Raw genomic sequence first — 22969 nt, 5'->3', positions numbered from 1 at the left:
GGATCTGTATCCTCCTCCCTGGGAAATAGGACTCACATGAGGGGTGCTCAGAGTACTCTGCCCAGAGCCCCTTCCCCTCTGAGTGTCCAGGACATGGAGAAGTGAACTTGGCAGAGTCTCAGACACCTGAGTACCTGCCCCCACAACCGCCTTTTTCCCTGGGATCATCAAAGACAGCACCCCTCTGGTCATAATTACACATTTCAACAGACAAGAATGCCTTCCTCTTCTGCCTCTTCATGCTTGGAGGATCGCTTCTTCCTCTGAGCTCTTTAATACAAATCAAAGTTACGCATCCAGGTGGGTCATCCTATACTCCTTCCTCCGGCTGCTTCCGCTGCAATCTGCAGACACAGGTCCTTCATTGCAGGGACCTGCTGTCTGGAAATGTTTGCAAGGCCTGGGGTGTGGGAGTGGAGCTCCTGAGCTGGAGCAGGGCCAGTCCACTAGGGCTGCCAAGATGAGAGACTGGAGTTCCACAGTTACCTGTGAAGACTAGTTGATTAGCCTGAACTGAGCACACTCAACCCACCCAGGGCGTCATCTCCCCTGTACCCACCGCTGGCCTTGGGCTCAGACTGCCCTGAGCAGAGCAGGATGGCAGCCCCAGGTCCCATCTACAGACCTCACTTCCTGTAGAGACACACAAGGGTTTTCATTTTCAATGCCATTCCTTCTCTTGTATGAGGATTGTTCTGAACCCACTTTTCTTCACTTCTTAGGATCTTTTCTCATCACCCTCCTTTTCCCAGTATTACTCTTTAAGGATAGGGTTCGGTTCTGGATCACAGTAAACTTGTCCAAGTGGCACCGCAATCTTCTGCCATGGATGGAATCAGCTGACCCCATGTCTGGGCAGCTGTGGTGGACTTGTGTGCTTGGATTGCCATGGTCCAGCTCAGCAAGCATTGAGGGAACCCCGTGCTGAGATGGAGATTCTTTCTGTTGGCTTTGCCCTGAAGCCTTGTTCCCTTTTGCAGGAAAATCTCTCCTTGGCCTGGCTCGGCCGGCTTGGGTAGAAATGCTGCTTGTAAACACACAGACACAAGGACATCTGTTGTGTACGTCAAAGGTTCACCAACAATTATGAAGCCAGAACTAAGGTATGAAGCAAACACCAAGAAAAGCCACAGCAATCAAGGAAATCGAACTTAAAGAACCAAATGTGGAGAAGACGGTTTTAGTGGAACCAAAGGTCTGTTCGCACTGTGAATATGTTTCTGGTTCTTCTGAGATGGGTACAGCATGGGCCATGGGATTCAAGTCTCCTAGAGTTTCTGCAAAATCTCTGTCTACACTGGGCTTCCTTGATTTTCAGGACTGGTGACAACCCACGGGGTCCCACAAGCGGCCAAAAGATCCAGAACCCACGCTTGCTTCTGAAACAGGGTGGCGGTCCTTGGGAATTGGGGTGGCGTCCATGTGATCAAGAACAGGTTTTATCAATCACGTTGAGATCATTCTATCAAGTGATTCTTCTTCAGACAAAGCTTGGGCCCCAGCTAGAAAACAGTTAACACACACGACCAAATGACAGAACGCGATGAAAACGGGATCATTGGGAATTAGAAAGAGGGTTGATGAATGAGTCAGTGGTCTCTAGAGAAACAGAAGCGATAAGACTTACAGATTTACAGGGAGGTATTCTGAGAGACTGGTTCATACAGTGACGAGGCTGGCAGGGTCCCAATCTGCCTTCTGTAAGATGGAAGCTGGGGAAAGCCAGTGGTGATACTCCGTTGGGTCCAAAGACCCCAAAATCAGGAGCACTAATGCTTGAGGGCAGGAGAACATGCAAATCCCAGCTGCCACATAGCAAGTCTTGCCCTTCCTCTGCTTTTTGTTCGATTCAAGCCCTCCGTGGGTTGGGATGAGGCCCAACCACCTTGAGAGGTTGGGGTGGGGGGTCTTCTTTACTCCACGTACGCATTCAATAGCTCATGTCTTCCAGAAACACCCTCAAGGAAACCCCCAGAAATGACATGCTACCATCCATCTAGGCGTCCCTTAGCCTAGTCAAGCTGATGGATAAAATCAACCATCAAGGTGCAGAAGGGTTTTCTGAGCAATACTTAATTGAGTCCACATGTCCACTAAACATTTCGTGGGAATGCTGAATGTTCTTACTGATCCCATTACAGAACAGGGAGTTGTACACATACTATAAGAGCTTAACAGATCGATTCTTGAACTCACGTGTGACACATCCTGGGGCCACATCTGGACTGTGAGGGGGCTTCCTGTACCATCAGGAGGAATGAGCAACCAGAAAACACTCCTTTTCTCCTATCTCTCTCCTTACTGTACAAAGCTGAGGGTCTTCTCAATTTGTCTGGGTTGATGTAAAATCCAAACTCAAAGGCTATCAACAACTAGACAATGCGATTTGTTCCATTTTATAATCAAGAATAGAGTGACATCTACAGACACATTTGCTAAAATTTAAATAGTGATTATTCCAAATCAATGAGACACAGTTTTCCCAAACCTACGTGAAGCGCATAGAAAAATATGACGTCCCTTGACATCATGCCCCAGATCCATCCGAGGACAGGCATTCAGCAAACCCAGCCACAGTAGAAATGAGCACATAGGTCAACATTAATCTCCAAGTCATATTTGCACTGGTGGTTTGGTAAAAGCTCTCCAGATGTAGAACCATGAGGCCTGGCAGCTGGGTTCAAGGGAGATACAAGCAGTGCCTTTCGAACCTGAAAACTTGGGGACCCCACAATATCGGGATGAGACCCAACACCTATTGTCAGGGTGCGTATTAGCTTCCTGTGGCTGCTGTAACAAATGTCCACATTTGTTGCCTATTTGGGAGGCATAAAACAATGCAGACTGACCACCTTGCAGTTCTGGAGCTCAGAAGTCTAACATGGGTGTCACAGGGCTGATGTCAACGTGTGGGCCAAGGTGAGATCCTTCTGGTGGCTCCTGCAGACTGTCCATCTCCTGGCTTTTTCCCATTCCTCAAGGCCCCTGCAGCCCTGGAGGCTGTGTTCCCCTAATGCCAGCAGAAAAGTGTCTTCTCATTTCTCTATGGCCTCTGCTTCTTCTGTAACATGTTCTATCTGTGAATCTCCCTCTGCCTCCCCTGTATGAGGACCCTCATGATGATACAGGGCCCACCTGGAAAACCCAGAATCATTCTCTGGAGGTCCTCAACCTGACCACACCTGCCAAGACCCTCTTCCTGATAAGTAGCATGTTTAAGTTCCCAAGATTAGGACGCGCACATGTCGGTGGGGGAGCATTATTCAATGTACCCCCCGGGTCACGGTGCAATAATCTACATGAACACAGGAGCCCCTCAAATCTAGAGCAGTCTGCAGATGGGGCCATGTTCCCTCCCTCCCTGGGAGCCCCAGGAGCAGGCTCTCAGCTCTGTCTCCTTGGGGAGCCAGCATCTGATTCTCTGATTCTCCAGGCACACCTGTGTGGAGGTTGGGTTTACTTACATCTTCTGAATGGCATCCCTTGGGTGAGGGTGGGGTGTCATCCGTGACCACAGTCTGTTCTGAAGGACCCTCAGCAGGCCAAGGCTGGCTGGACCCTGCTGCTGGTTTTGTACACAGCTCCCTGATGCCAGCCTAGACAAAGAGGGATGCACTTGGTAAGTTCTCCTTACATCTTTGTAACTCTTTGGCTGCCCTGGGGACCCTAAGACCTGTCCCATCTTCTTTGTGGCCAGTGCTCTCCTACCCAATCATCTGGACTCAGTAAACATAAGCTTGCCCAAGGAATGGACACAGACTTAGGAAGCTGGGCCCCGAGAGCATATAAACAACCTATCCATGTTCTGAGCTGGCCATGCACAGAGCCTAATTCTCTGGAAGCAAAAGCAAGCACTCACACACCCCTGGGTGGACACAGAGATCCCCCAAGCCCATGGGGCTCCCAGCCATGTGACAACTCACAAGGTGGGCTGCGATAAAACAGGTGACAGGTGCTCCTTCAGGAAGCTGCCACTGTTCTGGCGAGAACAACCACACAGCACACAGCTCCTAGAACTGTTCTCAACTGGCCCTATTTCCCAGAACTACCTGACTCCACGTCTTAATTTCCTGTCCATACAACCTGATGTCGAGCAAACCACCCAGCAGAAAACAAGAGGCAACACAAACACAGATAAACTCCTATTCCCTTGCATGAAACGTTGGAAGAAACAGAGTCCTTCCAAAGAAAAGCAGCACCTAGTTCCACCCAACAAAAACCGCGGCCAGGACTGAAGTATGGATTCTCTTCCTTTTCCCATCAGTGCGATGGTGGTTAACTGTGTGGTACTAATACACATCCTGATCATAGCAATGATTAGGTAATAAAGTTTCCTAGAAACAAACTTCAAGAGGTCTTTTGCACGACAGGTTTATCCACAGTAAACTAGCTACACAAACACACCTATGTAGGGCAGGAAGGGTTACCATTTCATTTCTTAAAAAGTCAAATTGGTATCAATCGAGAGTTTCCAAAATCCTCTTCAGCAATGCCCTCCAACAGCTACTTGAATTGATGATGAACATTGGCAAGTGTCTCCTCGAACAACATAGTAATCAATCATCCGCAGGCACTTAGCTACAAGTGGCTCTTTCCCTGATGAAGGCGGCTAACTGAAATAATCTATTTATGCACCAACCCTCTCAATCACAGCCACATTTTGGCTCATTAAACATTCATGATTTTGAGCCAGAAAAACAACAAACCAGGGTATCTGTCATCCTTTATGAAATACAGCACGTAGAAACAGGAGGAGCACTTCAAGAAAGTACACAAGGTATCGATTTGATCATGCAGAGTGTATGCCCTTTCTCAACCGCGGCTTTTAGAGGGTGTCACCCGCTTACGGAGTGTCCTGGAGATGCATGTTCTTCCTCAACCCGGAAGCTTCCGTAAAGAGGCAGGATGCTGTGCTGGTAGATTTTCCACCAGAGGTTAAGGAAGGACGTCTGGTGCTGGTTGGCCAACCCGGAGCCCTCCTCCAACACCGACTCCGTCTGGGGGTTATACTTGTAGTTCCATGGCTTTGTGGGCCCCAAAAAGTGGACTACCTTCACGCTTGAACCAAATCTAAGGAAGAAACACAAAACATTGTACTTTCCACTTGGAAGTGATTCTACACACACGGAAATTGCCCCCAAACCACAAAGCATGTCAAAGACAGCAGCCCATGAATGCTTGTCTCAACCCTTTATGTAGACCTGCACTTTTTTGTTTAGAGATAATTTTTTTTTTAAGCAATCAACATTGCAAGTATTTCGTTTTCTACCTACCGAGACACATAATCATCACCCAGTGGGGAATTCCCTCACACTAGAAGAATAAATCAAGAGTCTTATAAAGATGGACAATATGGTAGATAGCCCAAAACCTCATCTCCTTAAAACAACAGGGACCCCCCCCCAAAAAAAATCACTTTTATAGTAGATGACCCAAGCTTCAAACAAGAAAACTGACTTCTCTTCCAAGATTCTGAATTTTCTCCTCTCAACCTTCCTAAATATTTTTCCCCATAATCATCTTCCCATGAAATTTTAACACTACATTCACACCAAATATCCACGTTCTGTATGTACAAATCTGCTTTATACATGAGAAAGAATAGGATGCTTTCACTCCCCGAGGACCCACTTCTCCTTCTCAGAGGCAATACGTTCTCTGTTAAAAATGTGTGCTCTCCAATTATCTTTTCCTATATTGTGCTCAGATTTTTCACTTTTGTTTACAACAACATCATTCTCACAGCAGCGAATCTCAAACATTTTGGTCCTGGGACACCTTGACGTTCTTAAAACACACAGAGGACCAAGACCTTCTCTTTGTTCATATGCGTCCTACCTGTCTGTATTTACCACAATGGACAACAAAACTGAGAAATCTGAAAAACGATTTAATCAATTCGTTCGAAATCAATCGACCCATGAGATGTGGATGTTCCTGTGACACTTTTTCATGAAAAATAACTGTATTTTTAAAATACAGTTGTCAAGAGAATGAGTTTGACCATCTTGAGAGGAGACAGCTGCTTTCTCCTATCTGGGTCTCCATTCAGTGCATTGTTTCATTTTATTTTTTTTAGCGCCTTGTTTAATCATATCATGGAGTTTCTGTAAAATCCTGCTGTATGCTTATTAAAAAAAAGAGAGAAGAAAAAAATAACATCTTAGAAGACTTATTTTTTAAGCCATTTTGACGGCGGAGATTCGAAAGAACCATGGAGGTTCCTGAGACCACCCTTTGGGAACCACTCCCATTAAGACTTACAGTCTTGACTACCTACAATTTAAAGCAATAAGCAAGCAGAGGGATGATCTAGTATTTTCCAACCCAAATTCCAAAAGCTGGTAAAGATTCTAGAGACAGGGCTGCTTGAAGGCAGCAGGCCTGGACGGTTATAGAAAGTGGAGAACTTACCGTTTGAAAGCAGGGCTGTAGGTGTACGCCGTGTTACTGCTCAAATTATAGATGAACGGCAAGTGCTTGTTGATGTCTGCCGTTGACCAGCTACTGAAGAAGCTATTCAGTAAGCCTTGATCCGCCCCTAAATGGCGAACACACACCCAAGGAGGCCCATCACGGATGGTAGAGCGCTTCAAAGAATTCAAGATGTGTTTGAAGGGCTTAACCCACCTGCCCGCGGGGTCCCATTTTATTTCTTCTGTCTGTCTGCTACAATATGACCGTTTGTCTCAAAAAGGATGGATCACCCAAACCATTCATTTTAACATGCATATTCGCTCCAAAACTTTCCACCCATAACCCAAGCCATGGATAATGAACCCTCGTAGTGTCCCTCGAATTCTCAACTCTCGCAATGAATTCTGTCCAGGGGCCGCAGTGCTTTATGGGCAAATCCTGGTCCTTACCCAAAGATAATTCTTCATCAGTCCTCTATTTTCTTCTACGGGACGACAATCCTAGCATTGTCCCCCTCTATTCATGTCCCTTCAAGTCCAACACGAACTTCTCTTTGCTTCCCAGAGTTGTTACCTTTATTCTCTACCAGGGCTCTGCCCAACTGAGCCTTGCATCCACTTTTGTAAATAAAGTTTTATTGGAACACAGCCATGCTCATGTACGTATTGTCAATGGCCACTTTCACTCTACACCTGCACAGTTAAATATCTGCAGCAGATTTCATAGGATCCATGATGCTGGGGGAAAAAAAAAATCTATTATCTGGTCTTCAGAGAGAGGTTTGCCTACCCTTTTCTGTTTGATCAGGATTGGGGATCCGTTCTTCCTACTCACTGAAGATATTTTCTTCTGTGGTTTTTCTCTGCTGTGTATTTGCTCACTAACTTCACTTATTCCTGTTACCCTGTCTGGCCACATTTTTCCACCATACCCTTGACTGACTTATGCCGTTGTATCTGGGGGAAGTGAGGGTAGGACAGGGGTATGGGACCAGAAACAGCCCCATCCTCTTCCACCCATTTCCAGCTTCCCATCACTCACCATCAAAGCTGCCGTGGTCTGTGGCATGTTGCAGCAAGAGGCCGTGCGTCTCCAGAGACGGTTGGAAGACAAAAACGCCACTGTTGAAGCAGTCCGGCCATCCGGGATCGGGGGCTGCAGAGAACTCTGTCCTATCAAACAGCTCATCGATATTGGCTAGCACCTGGCAAAGCAGAGCATGGGGGAGCCTGTAGCACCCTTCTCTTACCTCCAGGATGCAGGTAACAAATGCAGCAGAAACTTGAGGACGGTCAATGTCTAGTGATTGGAAACCTGTGCCCACTTTTCTTTCTCCCTTCCTTCCTTTCTTTCTTCTTTCTTTTCTCTTTCTTTCTTTCTTTTTCTTTGTTTTTCGATTTTATGTATCTATTGGACAGAGAGGAGTGGGAGAGGGAGAAGCAGGCTCCCCGCTGAGCAAGGAGCCCAATGTGGGACTTGATCCCAGGACCCTAAGATCACGACGTGAGCCAAAAACAGATGCTTAGCAAACTGAGCTACCCAGGTGCCCCAGTTTTTGGACTGACTCTCCTTTTCCGCTTACATTCAAAAGAGAAGGGTGTGTAAGACGGCTCTCTGGTTTAGTTCAAGTGATTGATGGAACACGACTTCTTAAAGTAAATTATTTTCTCAAGGTTCTTAAAATTCTCTACAGAACTCGCCTGACTGCGTATGCTCTTTAGTCTACCAAATGTGACCAACGAAGCTCGGAAAACACATGAAGGGAGAGATTCCCAAGTCAATGTAATACATCGGCTGCCTTCTAGAACTTGCCTACTGATTACAGACCCCTCCAGCACCCACTGACTTTCCAAACTGTGCTGTTTGGAAAAAAGGAAACATGACTCCAATTGTGTTACTGGTTTTATTTTCCTCTGCACCTGCCCATCTTCCTAGAGAGCTGCTTTGGCACAACCAAACCCAACCAGAATGCATGCCAACACCCTGACTCCATGTTACATTTCAACGTTCCAATGGCTGTTTTGGAAAGCAGCCATCCCAGGCTCCTACAATGCAGGCCACTACCCCAACCGACAAGAGGAGGATACCTCAGCCTAAGAAGCCCAGTGTACCAGTCCAATCCAAACTATGTAAGTCAAGATGCAATCAAGGCCAAATATTTTTTCTAATTATTCTATTTTGTGTAGATAAGACCAGGGGATTATAAAGCCCTCCTAGGGAAGGAGCATGCCTTCAAATCCGTTGGTGTCCTGGGCAGGGTCAGAGCCGAGCTAGCATTGCGTTATAGCTGATTTTGATGCACTGAATGTCAAGGCTGGTGGCAAGTGCATGTTATTTGCTGGGAATCCACACGTAAACACTAACAGCCTCCTTAAAAAAAAAAGGCATTTTCTCTGAGGGGTTCTTTATCAAGTAGAGCATCTCGTCCTCATCATACCCAGGTACTCACCAGAGTATCTGCATCCAGGAAGACACACTTGCTATAATGGGTGAGGGTCCAGCAGTGAAGCTTGGTGAGGGTGACCCCAAGCTCAGGCCTCTTCAGAAAGGCCAGGTGGATGTAGTCTGCACTGTCGATCAGGTTCACCTCAATTACCTCATCAAACACCTTCGAGAGGATGACCCTGGAAAGACACACAGTAGGTACTAGGAGAGCAAGGGAGCATTCAACACAGGACATCCTATCCCTTCAAGATGACTTCCCTTTGATACTCACACACATGAAGCATGGATCCCAAACCCCATCAAAATCACCGCAATCTTCACGTTCAGGCTTTATTTTTCCCATGGAGTTTGCATACTTTTCACTCATACTTAAACGTTATGCACACTTGCACATCTTGACAACTGTACCCAACTGTCTTAGGTAGACTGATTCCAGTCATCCCTTAGGAAGGTAATTCTCTTTGAAAACGGCATGGGACACGGGAATGAATGCTGAGCAGGCAGAAACTGACAGATGGCCACTACAATCTCCACCAGTTTTTACTTTATGTATTTAAAACCTACATTGTTAGTTGCATACAAGTTCAAGACTCAAATTTTGTGAAAGACTGTACTTTTTATCAAAATGAAACTTTCCTCTATTCCTTTTTCCTTTTTCTCTCTCTTTTTTTTTTTTTGACTTAAATTCTACTTCATTATAGATTGGAATGTCTTGTGATGCCGAAAAATTAAGAAGGAGCCAAAAAAAGATGAGGGCATGTCAAAAGGATACAGGGAGTCAATCGGGAATTTGAATAACAAAACAAATAACAAACAAACAGCAAAACAAAAAACAAACAAACATAATATAAAATGGATATTCATGGGTCCATAATAACATAATTACAAAAAACAAACAAACATAATATAAAATGGATATTCATGGGTCCATAATAATAACATAATTGAATAAATAAGTAAATAGGAGAGAAGGAGCAGCAATTTTTTGAAGAAGAATTCCAAATACAAAATGAATTAGAAATGAGGGAAACAGAAAATCACCATGAGGCTAACACTACCGTAATAATGATTGCTGACAAGGTTCACCGATGGATGCTAAAATGAATGTCTAAAGGTTTTGGAAGAAACAGCCTATTTTCATGTTGAAAGTATGTCCTCCAAGGTGTCCATCCATTATGAAAACAAAAATCATAACCCCACCATAATACCTTAATGCTATGATCAAGGTTTGAATCGCCAGTAAGAGAACACAAAAACATCCCATAACCTCACTCTACTACTGAAAAAATAGTGAACAAATGCAAGCCCCCCAAATTCTGTAAAACAAATGACTAGTACTCCTTGAAAATGTCAAGGTCGTGACCCAGGAAAGAAGGAGAAAAGGTCATAGATGGAAAATCACAAGGGCAGGTATAATAACTAAGTCCTGGTTGGGAACAGAATCATATACCCTCAAAGGCGTCCTTTATTTTCAACACTTTGTGTTGTGATTGAAGTTGCCTCCTGTACATGTCTAGGATACGGCTGGATTTTAGGTCTACTTCTCTCTCCTTTTAATGGGGTTTTAAACCCGTTTACCTTTAGTATGATCATTGATATATTCGAGCGGAGTCCTACAGTTTTATTACCCCCCCCTTTTTTTAATGTGTATCAGAGTCTCTTCTTCTTTCTAATCCTTTCCCACCATCCACTGCAGGGATAACATTTTTTCCCACATTCCATGCATTTTCCATTAATGCTTGGGAAGTTGTACATATCCTTTCTAGTCTTCTGATGGTTACCACCCTCGTATTCCGACACACATTATTTAAAACTTATATTCTCTACTGAATGTCAAGACAGCATCTCTATCCTCACCCCAGATGAGACAGGAACATCAGCCTATGTTCACGTCTGCCCCTCGGCCCCCCTCATTCACCTCTGCGCGGAGTGCAAATTCCAGATTATTTTCATAACTGTGCCTCAACACAGTTACAATTAACTTTGAGTTTTACTCATATCATTGGCTTAGTGTTAGGTCTTTATTGTAAGTTTTTCTTCCTTTGATTTACAATTCAGTGTGCTTGAGGATATCCTCAAGTAATTCTGTTCCCAAACATCATCCAGGGGTAAAATCTTCAAGCTTTTATGTATGTGGAACATATTTAATTTGCTTCTGAATTGCACAGATTTGGCTAGATACGGAAAACTCATTGCAAAATTATTTTGCCGCCTGGGGGGAGTGTAAAACAGGTGAGAGGGATTAAGAGGTACAGACTTCCCAGTGTAAAGTGAGTAAGTCACAGAGGTGAAGAGTACAGCCCAGGGGATGTAGAAATAATACCATCAAAATTCTGTACAGTGACCCTACTTATTTTGGTGAGCATTCTATAATGCACAGAACATCAAATCACTGTGCCATACACTGGAAACTAATGTACTACGCTACATCAACTATACTTCTGTAGACAGACACATGAAATTCCTTTGCCCAGAAAATGCAAGACATCCACTCTCTCAACCTGACCAATGCTGAAATGCTTTTAGCACCTTCCTCTGCTCTTGGTGCTCTGTTAACACCACCGCTGGGTATCGACATGTGTGTCTGCTCATTCTGCTCAACACTCAAGGGACAGCATTCTCAGAGCCGAAATAGGAGAGGAGTTAATTCCTACAATTTGTTCTCTCTCTTTCACTCCTTTTGAAACTTCCATTAGGAAGCAGATGTTGGTGCTTCTGGGATCTATCTGTTATATCCTGTACCAGCTTGTATCTTATATTTTTTTGATGCTTTTTCATCAAATGCTATTAAAAGTACCTACATCTCTGAGAAAGCACTATCTCATCACCAAGGTTCCCTTGCTTTTAACCCAGTTATTTATGGAATTTATGGCATCCTTAGGGTTGTATAAAGATCCTGGAGCCGGGGCGGGGAGGGTGGAAGGCAAAAGAAATATCACTCCATGTTGCTACAAATAGACTGTAATGTATGTCCCCAAATCCCTTTGTTCAGCTCTGCCCGTTTTCTCAAAATAAGTGCCTGGGCTGGGAATGAAATCTCAAGACTATAATTTGAAGCGTTTTGCAGAAAGATTACCCCACTCTGCCCTTGGGCCACACAGCCTGGAAGAACAGAGTGGTGGTCCTCATACCCACACCCTTGGTCACTTTCGGTCACCAGTCACTATTTGTCACTGGACCATAGAGCACTGTTCCTCAGCTCTCCCAGTGATTAAAAAGTATGTAATGGGTCCTATAAATGCTAACTCGTTCTGTAATCCTGAACCTTCCCAAGATTCCTGGATGTTTCTGATTATTTTACAGTTCATCTTGAGTGGACCAGGAGACTGAAGAAAGTCGGTGTGGAGAGCTTTTATGGACCCTGCGGAGACAGGAATGGAGGACAGTTGTGTGTTCTTCTGGAGTCCTTTTGGTTCTATCAGGACTGTTCTATGAAAAATGTATGACTTCCTCCAATCACCAGGGGGACTGATGGGCCAGTAGGCAACCAAGAAAGACCCCGTGTTTCCCATCTTGGTCCCTCAGGACAGCATCCCCTGCTCTGCATCTGCTGGAGCCTCCGGTCTGACTCTGAAGGTCAGGCATCTGGACAAAGGGATGCGTTTCTCTCTAGGGACCAAAGAGCTCATCTTTGGCAAGAGTAAATATACTGTACAGATTGATTAAGTTGAAACACTTTGGAGAGAATGGGTTTTAGCCAATTTGCCTCTAGTCTAATGAAGTCATTAGATGTCAAAGACAAAGGTCTGTCCTCCAAAACACCAACATTTACAAAGACAGCTGACAACCTAGCTGGTCATAAATATCCCCCATAGACCTACTGATGGTTCATACCCTCCACCATTGTGAGATCCATTGTCCATTTGTGACGCTTGGTTTTAAGACTTCTTTGGCTATTATATAGACCAACAAGCCTCCTCCCCATGATAGATTTTGTAAATGTGTCCCTTAGTTGATTTGTTTGATCTTTTACTTTTACACATAGTATTTCTGACCTATAGAGGTCCTGGTGGCCTCTTCTGCTTTCATTTAAGACAGTTTCCCCACATTCAGATAAATGAATCCATCATTGAGATGAATGACCCATCTATGGCAAGGTCTGGAGACACTGGTTGTGGATGGTGATCCTACCAATATAAGGTGGGTGGAGACCAGGGACACTGCTCCACACCCTCCAGTGCCCAGGATGTCCCAACTCAGAGAGCCATCCAAACCCACATGTCAATACTGCCCAGGCTGAGACACCCTGATTTACTGACTTCTAAGATTTTTCTATCCTTAAAAATTTTTACCTTTACACTCATCATCTACCTGAATTCATCTTGGTACACATGGATGTGCTGAATTATATAGAGGTCACGAACTGTCTTCCTTAGGGCACCATTTATTTTTCTATGATATACCTCGCATGGTCATCCTACTCTTATGTATGTCAAGGCTTTTCTCATCTACATGTAAAACACAACCAAACCTGTAAATCAAGTTTGGGTGTCAAGATTAGGATGGTTTCTTAAAATAAATGAACACATTCTTTTTTTTTTTTTTTTCCTCCCTCGGCTCTGAGATACCTCCTATCTCATGAAATCCATTCATTGTACCCAACGTAACAGAACGTTCTTTATAACTTGCCCCGGCTCAGAACCTTCTACTAGATAAGCCTTTGATAACATTCTCTGCTTTCTACCCTGGGGTACTGGTGAGCAGTCTTTTCTATGCCTTCTAGTATCAATGCAGGGTCATCTGAGTTTCCCTACAAGAATCGAGTATTTCATCAATCTCACCAGCAAAGTGCTCTGTGTCCTATTTGCTTTTAAAATCGAAGTTGCTTGCAAATTACTACTTTTTCACTTTAATTCTGGATACTTGTGTTTTCTGTCATCTTAATTTACTCTTAGATAATCCAACATTTGGACTTGTTTCCTGTTCCCTGTTTTCAGTTTTTATGAATCTCTTCTCTCTTGACATGTATTTTTTGTTTGATTTAATTTTTTTCCCAACTGGATAATTTCTTTACTGATTTTAATTTTTGTATTGTTTGCCTTCTGTATTTTTTGTTTGTTTTAGTGTAAGATTTTTTTGACCTCGATAATTTATTTCTTCACTGATTTTAAAGTTTCTCTCTGGAATGCTTCTAGTTTTCCCCTTTGGTTTCTAGAGGTAGCATTCATATTGCGAATATTTTTTTTTTTTTAAGCACCATAGAATTCAAGGTTTGATTTGTTCACTTATGAAGTGTTTAGCAATTTCTGATTTAAAATGTCCAAGGGTAATGCTGGTTTTAAATTCAGCTTGCCATTAATGTCTAGTTTTATTACAGTAAAGTCAAAGACTATAACATTCAATTCCTCCTCCAAGTGACACATTAAATGCCTCCTCATACTGAGAGTAGAAAATCAATTTTTCTAAGTGGTCCATGCTGGTAAGAACAAAGATTACCATTTACATAATGCATAACATTTAAGAGATACCTCATGCGTTATTCATTAGATCAATTTACTCACGTGTCTGCCTCATTTGTGAGTTAAACACTAGGAAAACTATAAAAATACTCTCCCTCTTCTGTTCTTTGTGTTTGCTTGTTATCAAATAGCGTTTTTAAATATGCTTTATATGGTGATTGTCGGCGCACCAAGGATCTTGAGCAGTGTATCTGAAATGTGAATTCTACTCTTTATTATGTAGGGTTCCTTGTCTGGGTTGTTACACTTAGAAAACTGTATGACTGTTTCTGCTTTTCCTTTCTTCTACGTGTGACCTGATAACTCTGTCCATCGTTTATTGGAGAACTATACCAGATAGAGGACATGGGTGGGGGATGGGTTAAGGAGGTGATGGGGATAAGGTGGGGGGGTCACTTGTCATGAACACCAGGTGATGTTTCAAAGTCCTGAATCACTGTATTGTGTGCTTGAAACCAATATTATACTGTAAGTTAACAAACTGGAATTGAAATCAAAACTTAAGGGGTGCCTGGGTGGCTCAGTGGGTTAAGCCTCTGCCTTCGGCTCAGGTCATGATCTCAGGGTCCTGGGATAGAGCCCCACATCGGGCTCTCTGCTCAGCGGGGAGCCTGCTTCCTCCTCTCTCTCTGCCTGCATCTCTGCCTACTTGTAATCTCTGTCAAATAAATAAATTTAAAAGAAATATAAAAAAAACTTGATCGAAAATACATACATCAGATAACATGGGTCCTTCTTAAATGTGCATAGTTTAGTAAATATATTTAGGATGATTATTTACCCTCAATACCAGGTTTTCTTACTCGCTTCTTTGTCCTTTCCGAAAGATCTTTCTCATTAAGTTGTGGTTTTTGATACAATGTTCACCCAGCAGATGACAATTTTTTTTTCTTTTAGTAGCAAAATCCGTAAACACCTACATGCTTGAGAATCACTTCTGATCAATTGCTAATAACAGATAAACTTGCCCAGATGGCTTATTGGATGTATCCAGAAATCCTTGTCACCGCAACCTTAGAAAGTCGTCAGTACACAGACATCTACATTTACGGTCTTTATTTGCTTTGCTCCCCTCTGGAGATACCCATTTTTTTTCTGGTGTTTCTTCACCATGGGGAATTTTTTTCATATATGTCCTTGTTTCCAAGCCAGTTTCATTTGCTCTCAGTTTGGGAGCAGACTCCCCTCTGTTTTAAAGCTTCCTACTCTACACACTTCTGCTCAAATAGTGGGAAGCCCCTGACATTTTCCACATCAATGACTCTCACAGTCTGCAGAGAAGGTGGCATGGAACAGGGTCTCTAAAAAGTCTAGTTTTTTAGCAATTTTTATTTGCTGTTAACATTTCCTCAGCTCACTGCTGGAACCCTTTCGACTCAGCCCACCCTAGCAGTTCCATGTGTATCAACAAGTCTCTATTTCCATGAATTTTATTAAAAGTGCCCCTCGGATCTTTTCCAAAGTCCTTATGTTCCACGCACTAACTTTTTTCATGATGCGTCTCTCCCTGAACTTGAGTATGATGTCCCCGCCTTCACCTGGAGAAACATTTTGTCTGCTTGGCCTTGATTTAAATTCTTCTCTGCCTTCACCTTGACAAAAAGTGGGCTGATGCTCCGTCAAGGAGCGGGTGGGTTCTCATTGCTTCAGACTACCTAGTCCGAATCAGAACTGGCCTTTCAGATCTGAGCCCTGGGAACTGGCCAAGCAAACCTGACATCACTTGTTTAATGATGTAGGGAGGGACAGAGCAGGAAACCCCTCCACGGCCCATGTCCTTGCACTGAGGAATGAATTCTCTGTGAATACTACAACCAGACTGAATTCCAGCGCCTGCCCCAGCTCCCTTTCCTGGTGTCCCCTGCTAAGTGGGACAACCCCTTTCCAGAGCGGGCCATGCCAGAGATGAGCTCATACCAGAGATGAGCCCATGCACACTCTTCCAGGCTTCTGCAAACTCTGGGCCTCCCCATGTCCACATATGCTGCTCATGCAGAGCCTGACTCATCTGCCAACCCAACTTCACGAAGGTGTCCTCTAACCTTCCTCTCCTGCCTTCAAGGCTCACCCCACCCATGAAAACCGCGGCCCTGTGCACACCGCCCACAGCCAAGACAAACTGGAAGAACCTCATGCCCACGCGTCTATCACTAAACACTTTCATCATTCTTTACGTTTGCCCTTGGCCAAGAGCAAGTTCTTCCATATTGCAGGCATCCGGACCATGCCCCAAATTCATGAAACTCTGTTCCTACAGCAGCTCCCTTCAAAAGAAGTCTCCATGCACATGGTCCATCCAGATGACGTCCGTCACCTGGGAGCATCCAGAAGGAACAAATGGTCTCCCTAGTGAACTAGTGCCACTTAGGATACTGTGGGGACACCACCGTCCATGTGTCTACAGATGGGAACAAACCCACACTCAGGCTGGAATGCACAACCCACTCTACAGAACTAGGGTGCCAACAAGCTCAGGTGTCCACATTTGCAAGCACACGCTCAAGGACCTACAGGCATCCACCCTGTCAACCTAACCGTGGACTCATCCTTGACCTCCCATCTCAAGCCCTGCATGGCCATCTCAAGACATGGCTTTCAGCCATTGTGAGAAACTCAGGGCATGTGCTCACCACCACAGAACAGCTTTGCACGTGGCACAGACCCGTGCAGGAACGTCCACTCATCTTCCCAGGGAACACTGCACACAGGGACGGAGATGCACAAGGACACAGAAACCCATTCTGCACATGCAAGATTCTGCAGAACCCCACGTGACCTGCTCCAACTTCCAACCTTAAAACTCTCACCTCCTCTACAACACTTGCTTCCTTTGGTGATGAACTGAGTGGACTTAGCATCAAATGCCCGCTGAGTGAGCGGGAATTCCAGACCCACCGACGCTTCTGGGGACCTCCAAGAGCCACAGGAACCAGTCAGGCACCGGAGCATCTCCCCGACTTACCTGAGCAGACTGGACACCTGTGGGGTGATGAGCACCACCAGTTTCCTGGTCGCACGCTGGTTCCTCAGGGACTGTCCCAGGACCAGCGCGCCCTGGCAGTAGACGTCATTGGTGGCCAGAGTCACGAACGCCTGGTCAGACACTGCGGATGTGGACAAAGACACCACAGTCACGAGCCTGGTGGAAATTGGGAGGTGGCAGGGTTGGTGGTCACCCCTTTCTGAAGCTTCACCAGCTGAATCAAGTAACTGCTCTATAGTTTACCAATGATTATGGGAACACTTTACTGATGTCCTTCCTGCCCCTCCCTACCCCCCTGTCCCCCTACCTTCTTTCTTCCCTTCCTTTCTTCCTTCCATTTTTAGTAATCTCTCTGCCCAACATAGGGCTTGAACTCATGACTCTGAGATCAAGACTCTGAGCCACCCAGGCACCCCCCACATCTTTCACTTTGAAAACACACAAACACACACAGAAACACACCGACAGCGTAAGGAGCCTGCGAGTGATGCCTTATTTTTCTCTGCATTCGAGTGTAAAAAAAAAAACTCACCCCAAACACCTGCATCTGAGACACAAACAAATCAAAACCTGTAAGCAACTGCCCAAGTATCTGAAGTAGGATCCAGACGCCTGCCCAACTCAGAACAAAACAAAACAGCAACACAAAACTATGCCCAGTTTCACAGGGTCTCACTCGGAGGGGACAAAATGCAAACAGGGGATCCAATTGACCGCAATTTCCAGTCTAAGCGCATCCTTGCGGTGGTGGCAGCTTTCATGGGGACTTCCAACCGGCTTAATTCCTGCTCCTCCAGGAGCGTGTTGCCGGGAGAGAGACAGCAGTTTAAAGAAATCCGGTGCAGGCTCCCGTGCTGTGTGCAGAAATTAAAATTCGCAGCACGCACCGCGGGGCGAGAACACACAGACCTCACTTCTCAAAGAGCGGAGCGTCCTCCCCTCGCCGGGCCAGCAGCTCCCCAAGCAGGGCCCAGAGGACTGGCGTTCTCACTAAATATAACGTGACAAACGCAAACTTCTGAGGCCCCCTTTCCAGAATGGGGGGCCACCTCCTTGACCTTCTACATTCCACGGGGGTAAATTCCAAAATGCGCCTGTTACAACAGGCTCCTGTCTGCCTGTTCTTGCTGCTCCTGCTGCTGCTGCTTTCCCAAATTAAGAAGGGTCTGCGAACTCCTGGCCTCTCCACCGTGAGTTGTGGGTTATTCTCAGAGAGCAAAGTTCCAAACTCAACTTTGCAGCTCCCCAGAGTATGTATGTATATATGTATCTGCTTGTCCACCCATCTATCCATCCATCATATCTATCATCTATCCATCCATTTATCCATCCATCTATCCACCCATTCTTACGTCTGCCTATTTACCATTCATCCATCCATCAGTCCATCCATCCATTCATCTATCTACAATTTATCATCCATCTATCCATCCATCATGTCTATCCATCCATCCACGTATCCATCCATCCATCCATCCATCCATCCATCCCTGTGTCCTTCTATGTATCTATCATCCATCCATCCATCCATCCATCTTTCCATCTATCCATCCATCCCTGTGTCTATCTATCCATCATCCATATATCTATCCATCTATCCATCCATCCATCCAACCATCCATCTATCCATCCATCCATCCATCCATCCAACCATCCATCTATCCATCCATCCATCCATCCATCCATCCAACAATCCATCCATCCATCCAACCATCCATCCATCCAACCATCCATCCATCATCCATCTATCCATCCATCCATCCATCCATCCAACCATCCATCTATCCATCCATCCATCCATCCATCCAACCATCCATCTATCCATCCATCCATCCATCCATCCATCCAACAATCCATCCATCCATCCAACCATCCATCCATCCAACCATCCATCCATCATCCATCCATCCATCCATCTTTCCATCTATCCATCCATCCCTGTGTCTATCTATCCATCATCCATATATCTATCCATCTATCCATCCATCCATCCAACAATCCATCCATCCATCCAACCATCCATCCATCCAACCATCCATCCATCATCCATCTATACATCCATCCATCTATCTACCCATCCGTTCATCATATCTATCTGTCATCAATCTATCCATCTATCATAGCTATCTATCCATCCATCCATCCATCATATCTCTCAATCCATCTATCCATCTTATCTACCATATATCTATCCACCTGTATCTATGAGATGTTCGAGGGGCAGGAGACACCCCCTATGGACATATCTGAGACATGGGAACAAAGACTGGGGTCCTCTAGAGACCTCAGGGTGACAAGACCATCCTATGTCGGGATGACTGACCAGACAAGAGGAAGGTGCAGCTGCACTAGCCCAAGGGAAAGTACTAGACAGAATATAACAGAAAGAGCAAAGTCACCAAAATTGGTTAATGCATACACTGGTTTTGCTGCATTTTGGTAAGGACATAAATGTAACTGCTGTAATCAGTGCATATTATGAGCTAAAATATGTTCCCCCTCCCCTGGCCAAATTCGTAGGAAGTCCTCACTCCCAGGACCTCAAAATATGGGTATATTTGGAGATGGGGTCTTGAAAGAGGTAAACTGAGGTCATTGGCGTGAGTCCTGATCTGCCAAGATTGGGGTCCTTACAGGAAGAGGGAACATAGACATACACACAAAGGGATGACCACGTGAGGACATGGGGAGAACGTGGTGTCTACACACGAAGCAGGAAGACCTCAGGGGGAACCCGCCTCAGCCCCACCTGGATCTCGGACTCCCAACCTCAGCCCCACATGGATCTCAGATTCCCAGCTTCTAGGACTGGGAGGAAAAAAATATATACTCTTTAAGGCATCCTATCTGGGGGATTTGTTACAGCAGCCCTAGGACCCTAATAAATTGGGGCATTAAACTCGGGAAGCAGACCCGGTAATGCCACACCCACACTAGAGAAAATAGCAGAGCAATCACCTGGTTACCCTTTCGGGCTCCATTTCTATCACTGTAACTTGGCTACATATTTCTTATGTCAACAATTTAAACTGGATCCTCCTCAAAGAAAAATAAAATTCACAACCCATCTTGGTTGGATATTTCTAAAGAGAACATCGAGGTCCTTCTGAATGGAAGGTAATAGGAAGACATGAAAAGTACCCAACTAGATTAATCCTCCTTAATCCTCTCAAGATCACTAAGGAAACCGCAATCCAATTGTCGGGGTCTGTTTTGACTCAACCATGGTTGATAAATACGGGCCTCCTTCCCGGGAGAGTTATCAAACCAGACACCAGAACAATTAGATTTCCAACCATCTCACGTTTCAGACCTACTTTGTTTGAACACATCAGCTGCTTCCACGTGAGAAAGAGTCACGTGTGAGGCAGGGGGAAGCCGGGAGGTCCTGGGAGCAGAGCTGCTCCATGGTTCATGGAGGGGAGCACATCATCTGGGAGGGCTTTGGGGACCCCAAGTGACACACGGAGGACTGGTATTTGTCCTGCAGCTTCCTGATTCAATGAGAATCCTTCAGACACATCTCCTGTGGGCCCCATCTCACATCGTGATTTGCAAGATGGACAGAGATAGTGCTGGGTCTACAGAAGGCATAAACTCTGTCCTTAGGATGGAAGGATTCATGGTCCTGTCAACAGGGTGACACCAGAGCACCTGGGAGAGCAGACCCCCTCTCTTCAGCGACCCCAACACACAAAATCACGCTCTGCAAGGAAGACGTGCCCATCTGAAGGCTGGCCACCAGGGCCCCACGCCTGATGTTGTGAGATCCCTCAAGGAGAAGAGCCACCGTTAGAGGCACAAAGACAGACCAGTGGATTTTAAGGTAACAGGACGGAAATTCATTAACAGGTCTCCAGGGGCCACACGGTCTTGCTTTTAAGAAGTTACCAATGACCAAGTCTCATGGTGGCATCAAAGAACCTCCGTGACTGTCCCAGGACGTAATTAGAGTCTGCTGTCCCCCAACATGGCGCCAGGGTGGGGACTCGGGGAAACACAGAACACGAGTGGCTGTACTCCAAGCAATGGTTTAAGAAAAAAAAAAAAAAATTCATATTCTTTCAACATTAAGTTCCACCCAAAGAATGTGGTGGCTTAGAGTTTCATCACGGATCTGAGAGAAGGGTTCATTTTTATCCATTTCTGGTCCTTGGGCATCTTCCACTCGCTCCATTTTCTATCCACCCTCCCCCCTCCCCAAAATAATATGGCCAGCTTCCCCCTCCGTCCCTGCCCTTTTACTCAAAGGCGTTTTTTGTTCCCCGAATACCCACGTCAGGTCTTTGAGCACATTCCAAGGCTGATGGAGATGCGTCCAAAGGTTGCTCATTGAATGCTGCCATTATACGGACCCTCGCGGGTTTGGGGGGGAAAGTGGTTTTCGTTCTGGGGACCTGCAAACAGCTCCCGGGAACAGAGAACCCGTTCTGCTTCTCCTCCGGCTAGATTCCTACAGCAGGAACCACAGGAAACCATGCCTCGGGGCCCGCCTCAACCATTTTCCTCTCTGAGGCCAGACAGGGAGAGCGCAGCATGGAAACTGCTCCGTGATTTTACCAGATTGCTCCTCCGAGACAAAGTTACCTGTTGTTTAAGAAAAAAGTGTGTGTGGGGGGCTCATGGATGGTCATGTGTGGTCTGGGGCAAGGTGGAGGTCTTCTTGATAAAAACAGAACATGCCTCTCTCTTACGGGTTAAGGCCACAATCCCACTATGTAATTTCCAGCGCTCTGAACTGTCCACATCGGATGTCCACAAGCCCCCTGGAAAGGCAGGTGCGTAGGACTGAATCTGATCCTTGGTGGGGGCCAGCCCTTGCCGTAAGCCCCAGCCGTGTGGCCATCCCTAGCCTGCTGCCGCCCTGCTGGCACGGTGGGGTGAGGAGAGTTATCTCAATTTTACTGGAATAGCGAAGTGTGCCTGTGGTCTGAACTTGGGAAACCCCAAAGGCACTGTGTTCCTAAACTTTTAGGGACATGAGCTTCCTATCTGTCTACCAGTAGGTCAGAAAAGCACTCAGTGAAATTTTGTGCTCCAGAAACAAGCCCATTTAAAGTCCTAGGGCTGCGTTTTACGGAAGGGAAATTCAGGAATCTGGAGGCCCCCCGACCAGGCTATAAATGGACCCCTCCAGGCGGGTGAGACTCAGCCCTTCTCCATCTGCGCCTGGCAGGGCCAGTCTCTGCAAACCCAGGGACACGCTGGGGAGGCATTGGGGAGACGAGGGGCTTGGGGGTGATTGTGCAGGCAAAGGCGGGGGGGCGGGGGGGGGGGATTTTAAGGTAACAGGACAGAATGTATCTCCCCAGAGCAGATGTATCTCACAGGGACCAGTCGGAACAGGGAGGCTGGACAGAAGGCGTTTGCAGACTCACCCGGCATGGTTTAGGCACAGTGGGGCCGCCGTGCGCCTGGGCTCTCTTGGGCGTGGTGGGTGAACTCTGCCGCCTGAGGCAGGGCCCAGCGGAGGCGTGGTCTCCAGGGGACCCTCGCAGATTTCCAGGCCTGCAGGCGACAGCTCAGCATTCCAGACACCCACAGCTGTACCCCAACCCACAGCCCCCTTATCCGCCCCGGGTCAGCTGTGCGCCACTGAACGGAAGCCACAGCCACGACCCCCACGCCCTGCACCTCGCCCTCCGTGCTCCTGGGCAGCCTCTGC

The 22969-nt window shown here is 45.9% G+C and overlaps 1 protein-coding gene across 7 annotated transcripts in view; it reads right to left on the bottom strand.

The window, feature by feature from the left end:
• The window catches only part of GYG2 (glycogenin 2), a 37295-nt gene that overhangs the window by 13299 nt on the left and 1027 nt on the right, over positions 1–22969 (bottom strand). For all 7 annotated transcript variants that reach the window (XM_032330972.1, XM_032330973.1, XM_032330971.1 and 4 more), the window contains exons 2-8: positions 22683–22812; positions 17284–17425; positions 8867–9041; positions 7459–7621; positions 6415–6541; positions 4848–5070; positions 3465–3596 (exon numbers count right to left, since the gene is read on the bottom strand). In XM_032330972.1, coding sequence (XP_032186863.1) covers positions 3465–3596; positions 4848–5070; positions 6415–6541; positions 7459–7621; positions 8867–9041; positions 17284–17425; positions 22683–22689 — 969 coding nt within the window. In that variant the 5' untranslated portion in view covers positions 22690–22812. The remainder of the gene's footprint in view (positions 1–3464; positions 3597–4847; positions 5071–6414; positions 6542–7458; positions 7622–8866; positions 9042–17283; positions 17426–22682; positions 22813–22969) is intronic.

Source organism: Mustela erminea, chromosome X, assembly GCF_009829155.1.
Source record: "Mustela erminea isolate mMusErm1 chromosome X, mMusErm1.Pri, whole genome shotgun sequence".
In the NCBI taxonomy this organism is placed as follows: Eukaryota; Metazoa; Chordata; class Mammalia; order Carnivora; family Mustelidae; genus Mustela; species Mustela erminea.
This window is presented reverse-complemented; position numbering and strand designations above follow the sequence as displayed.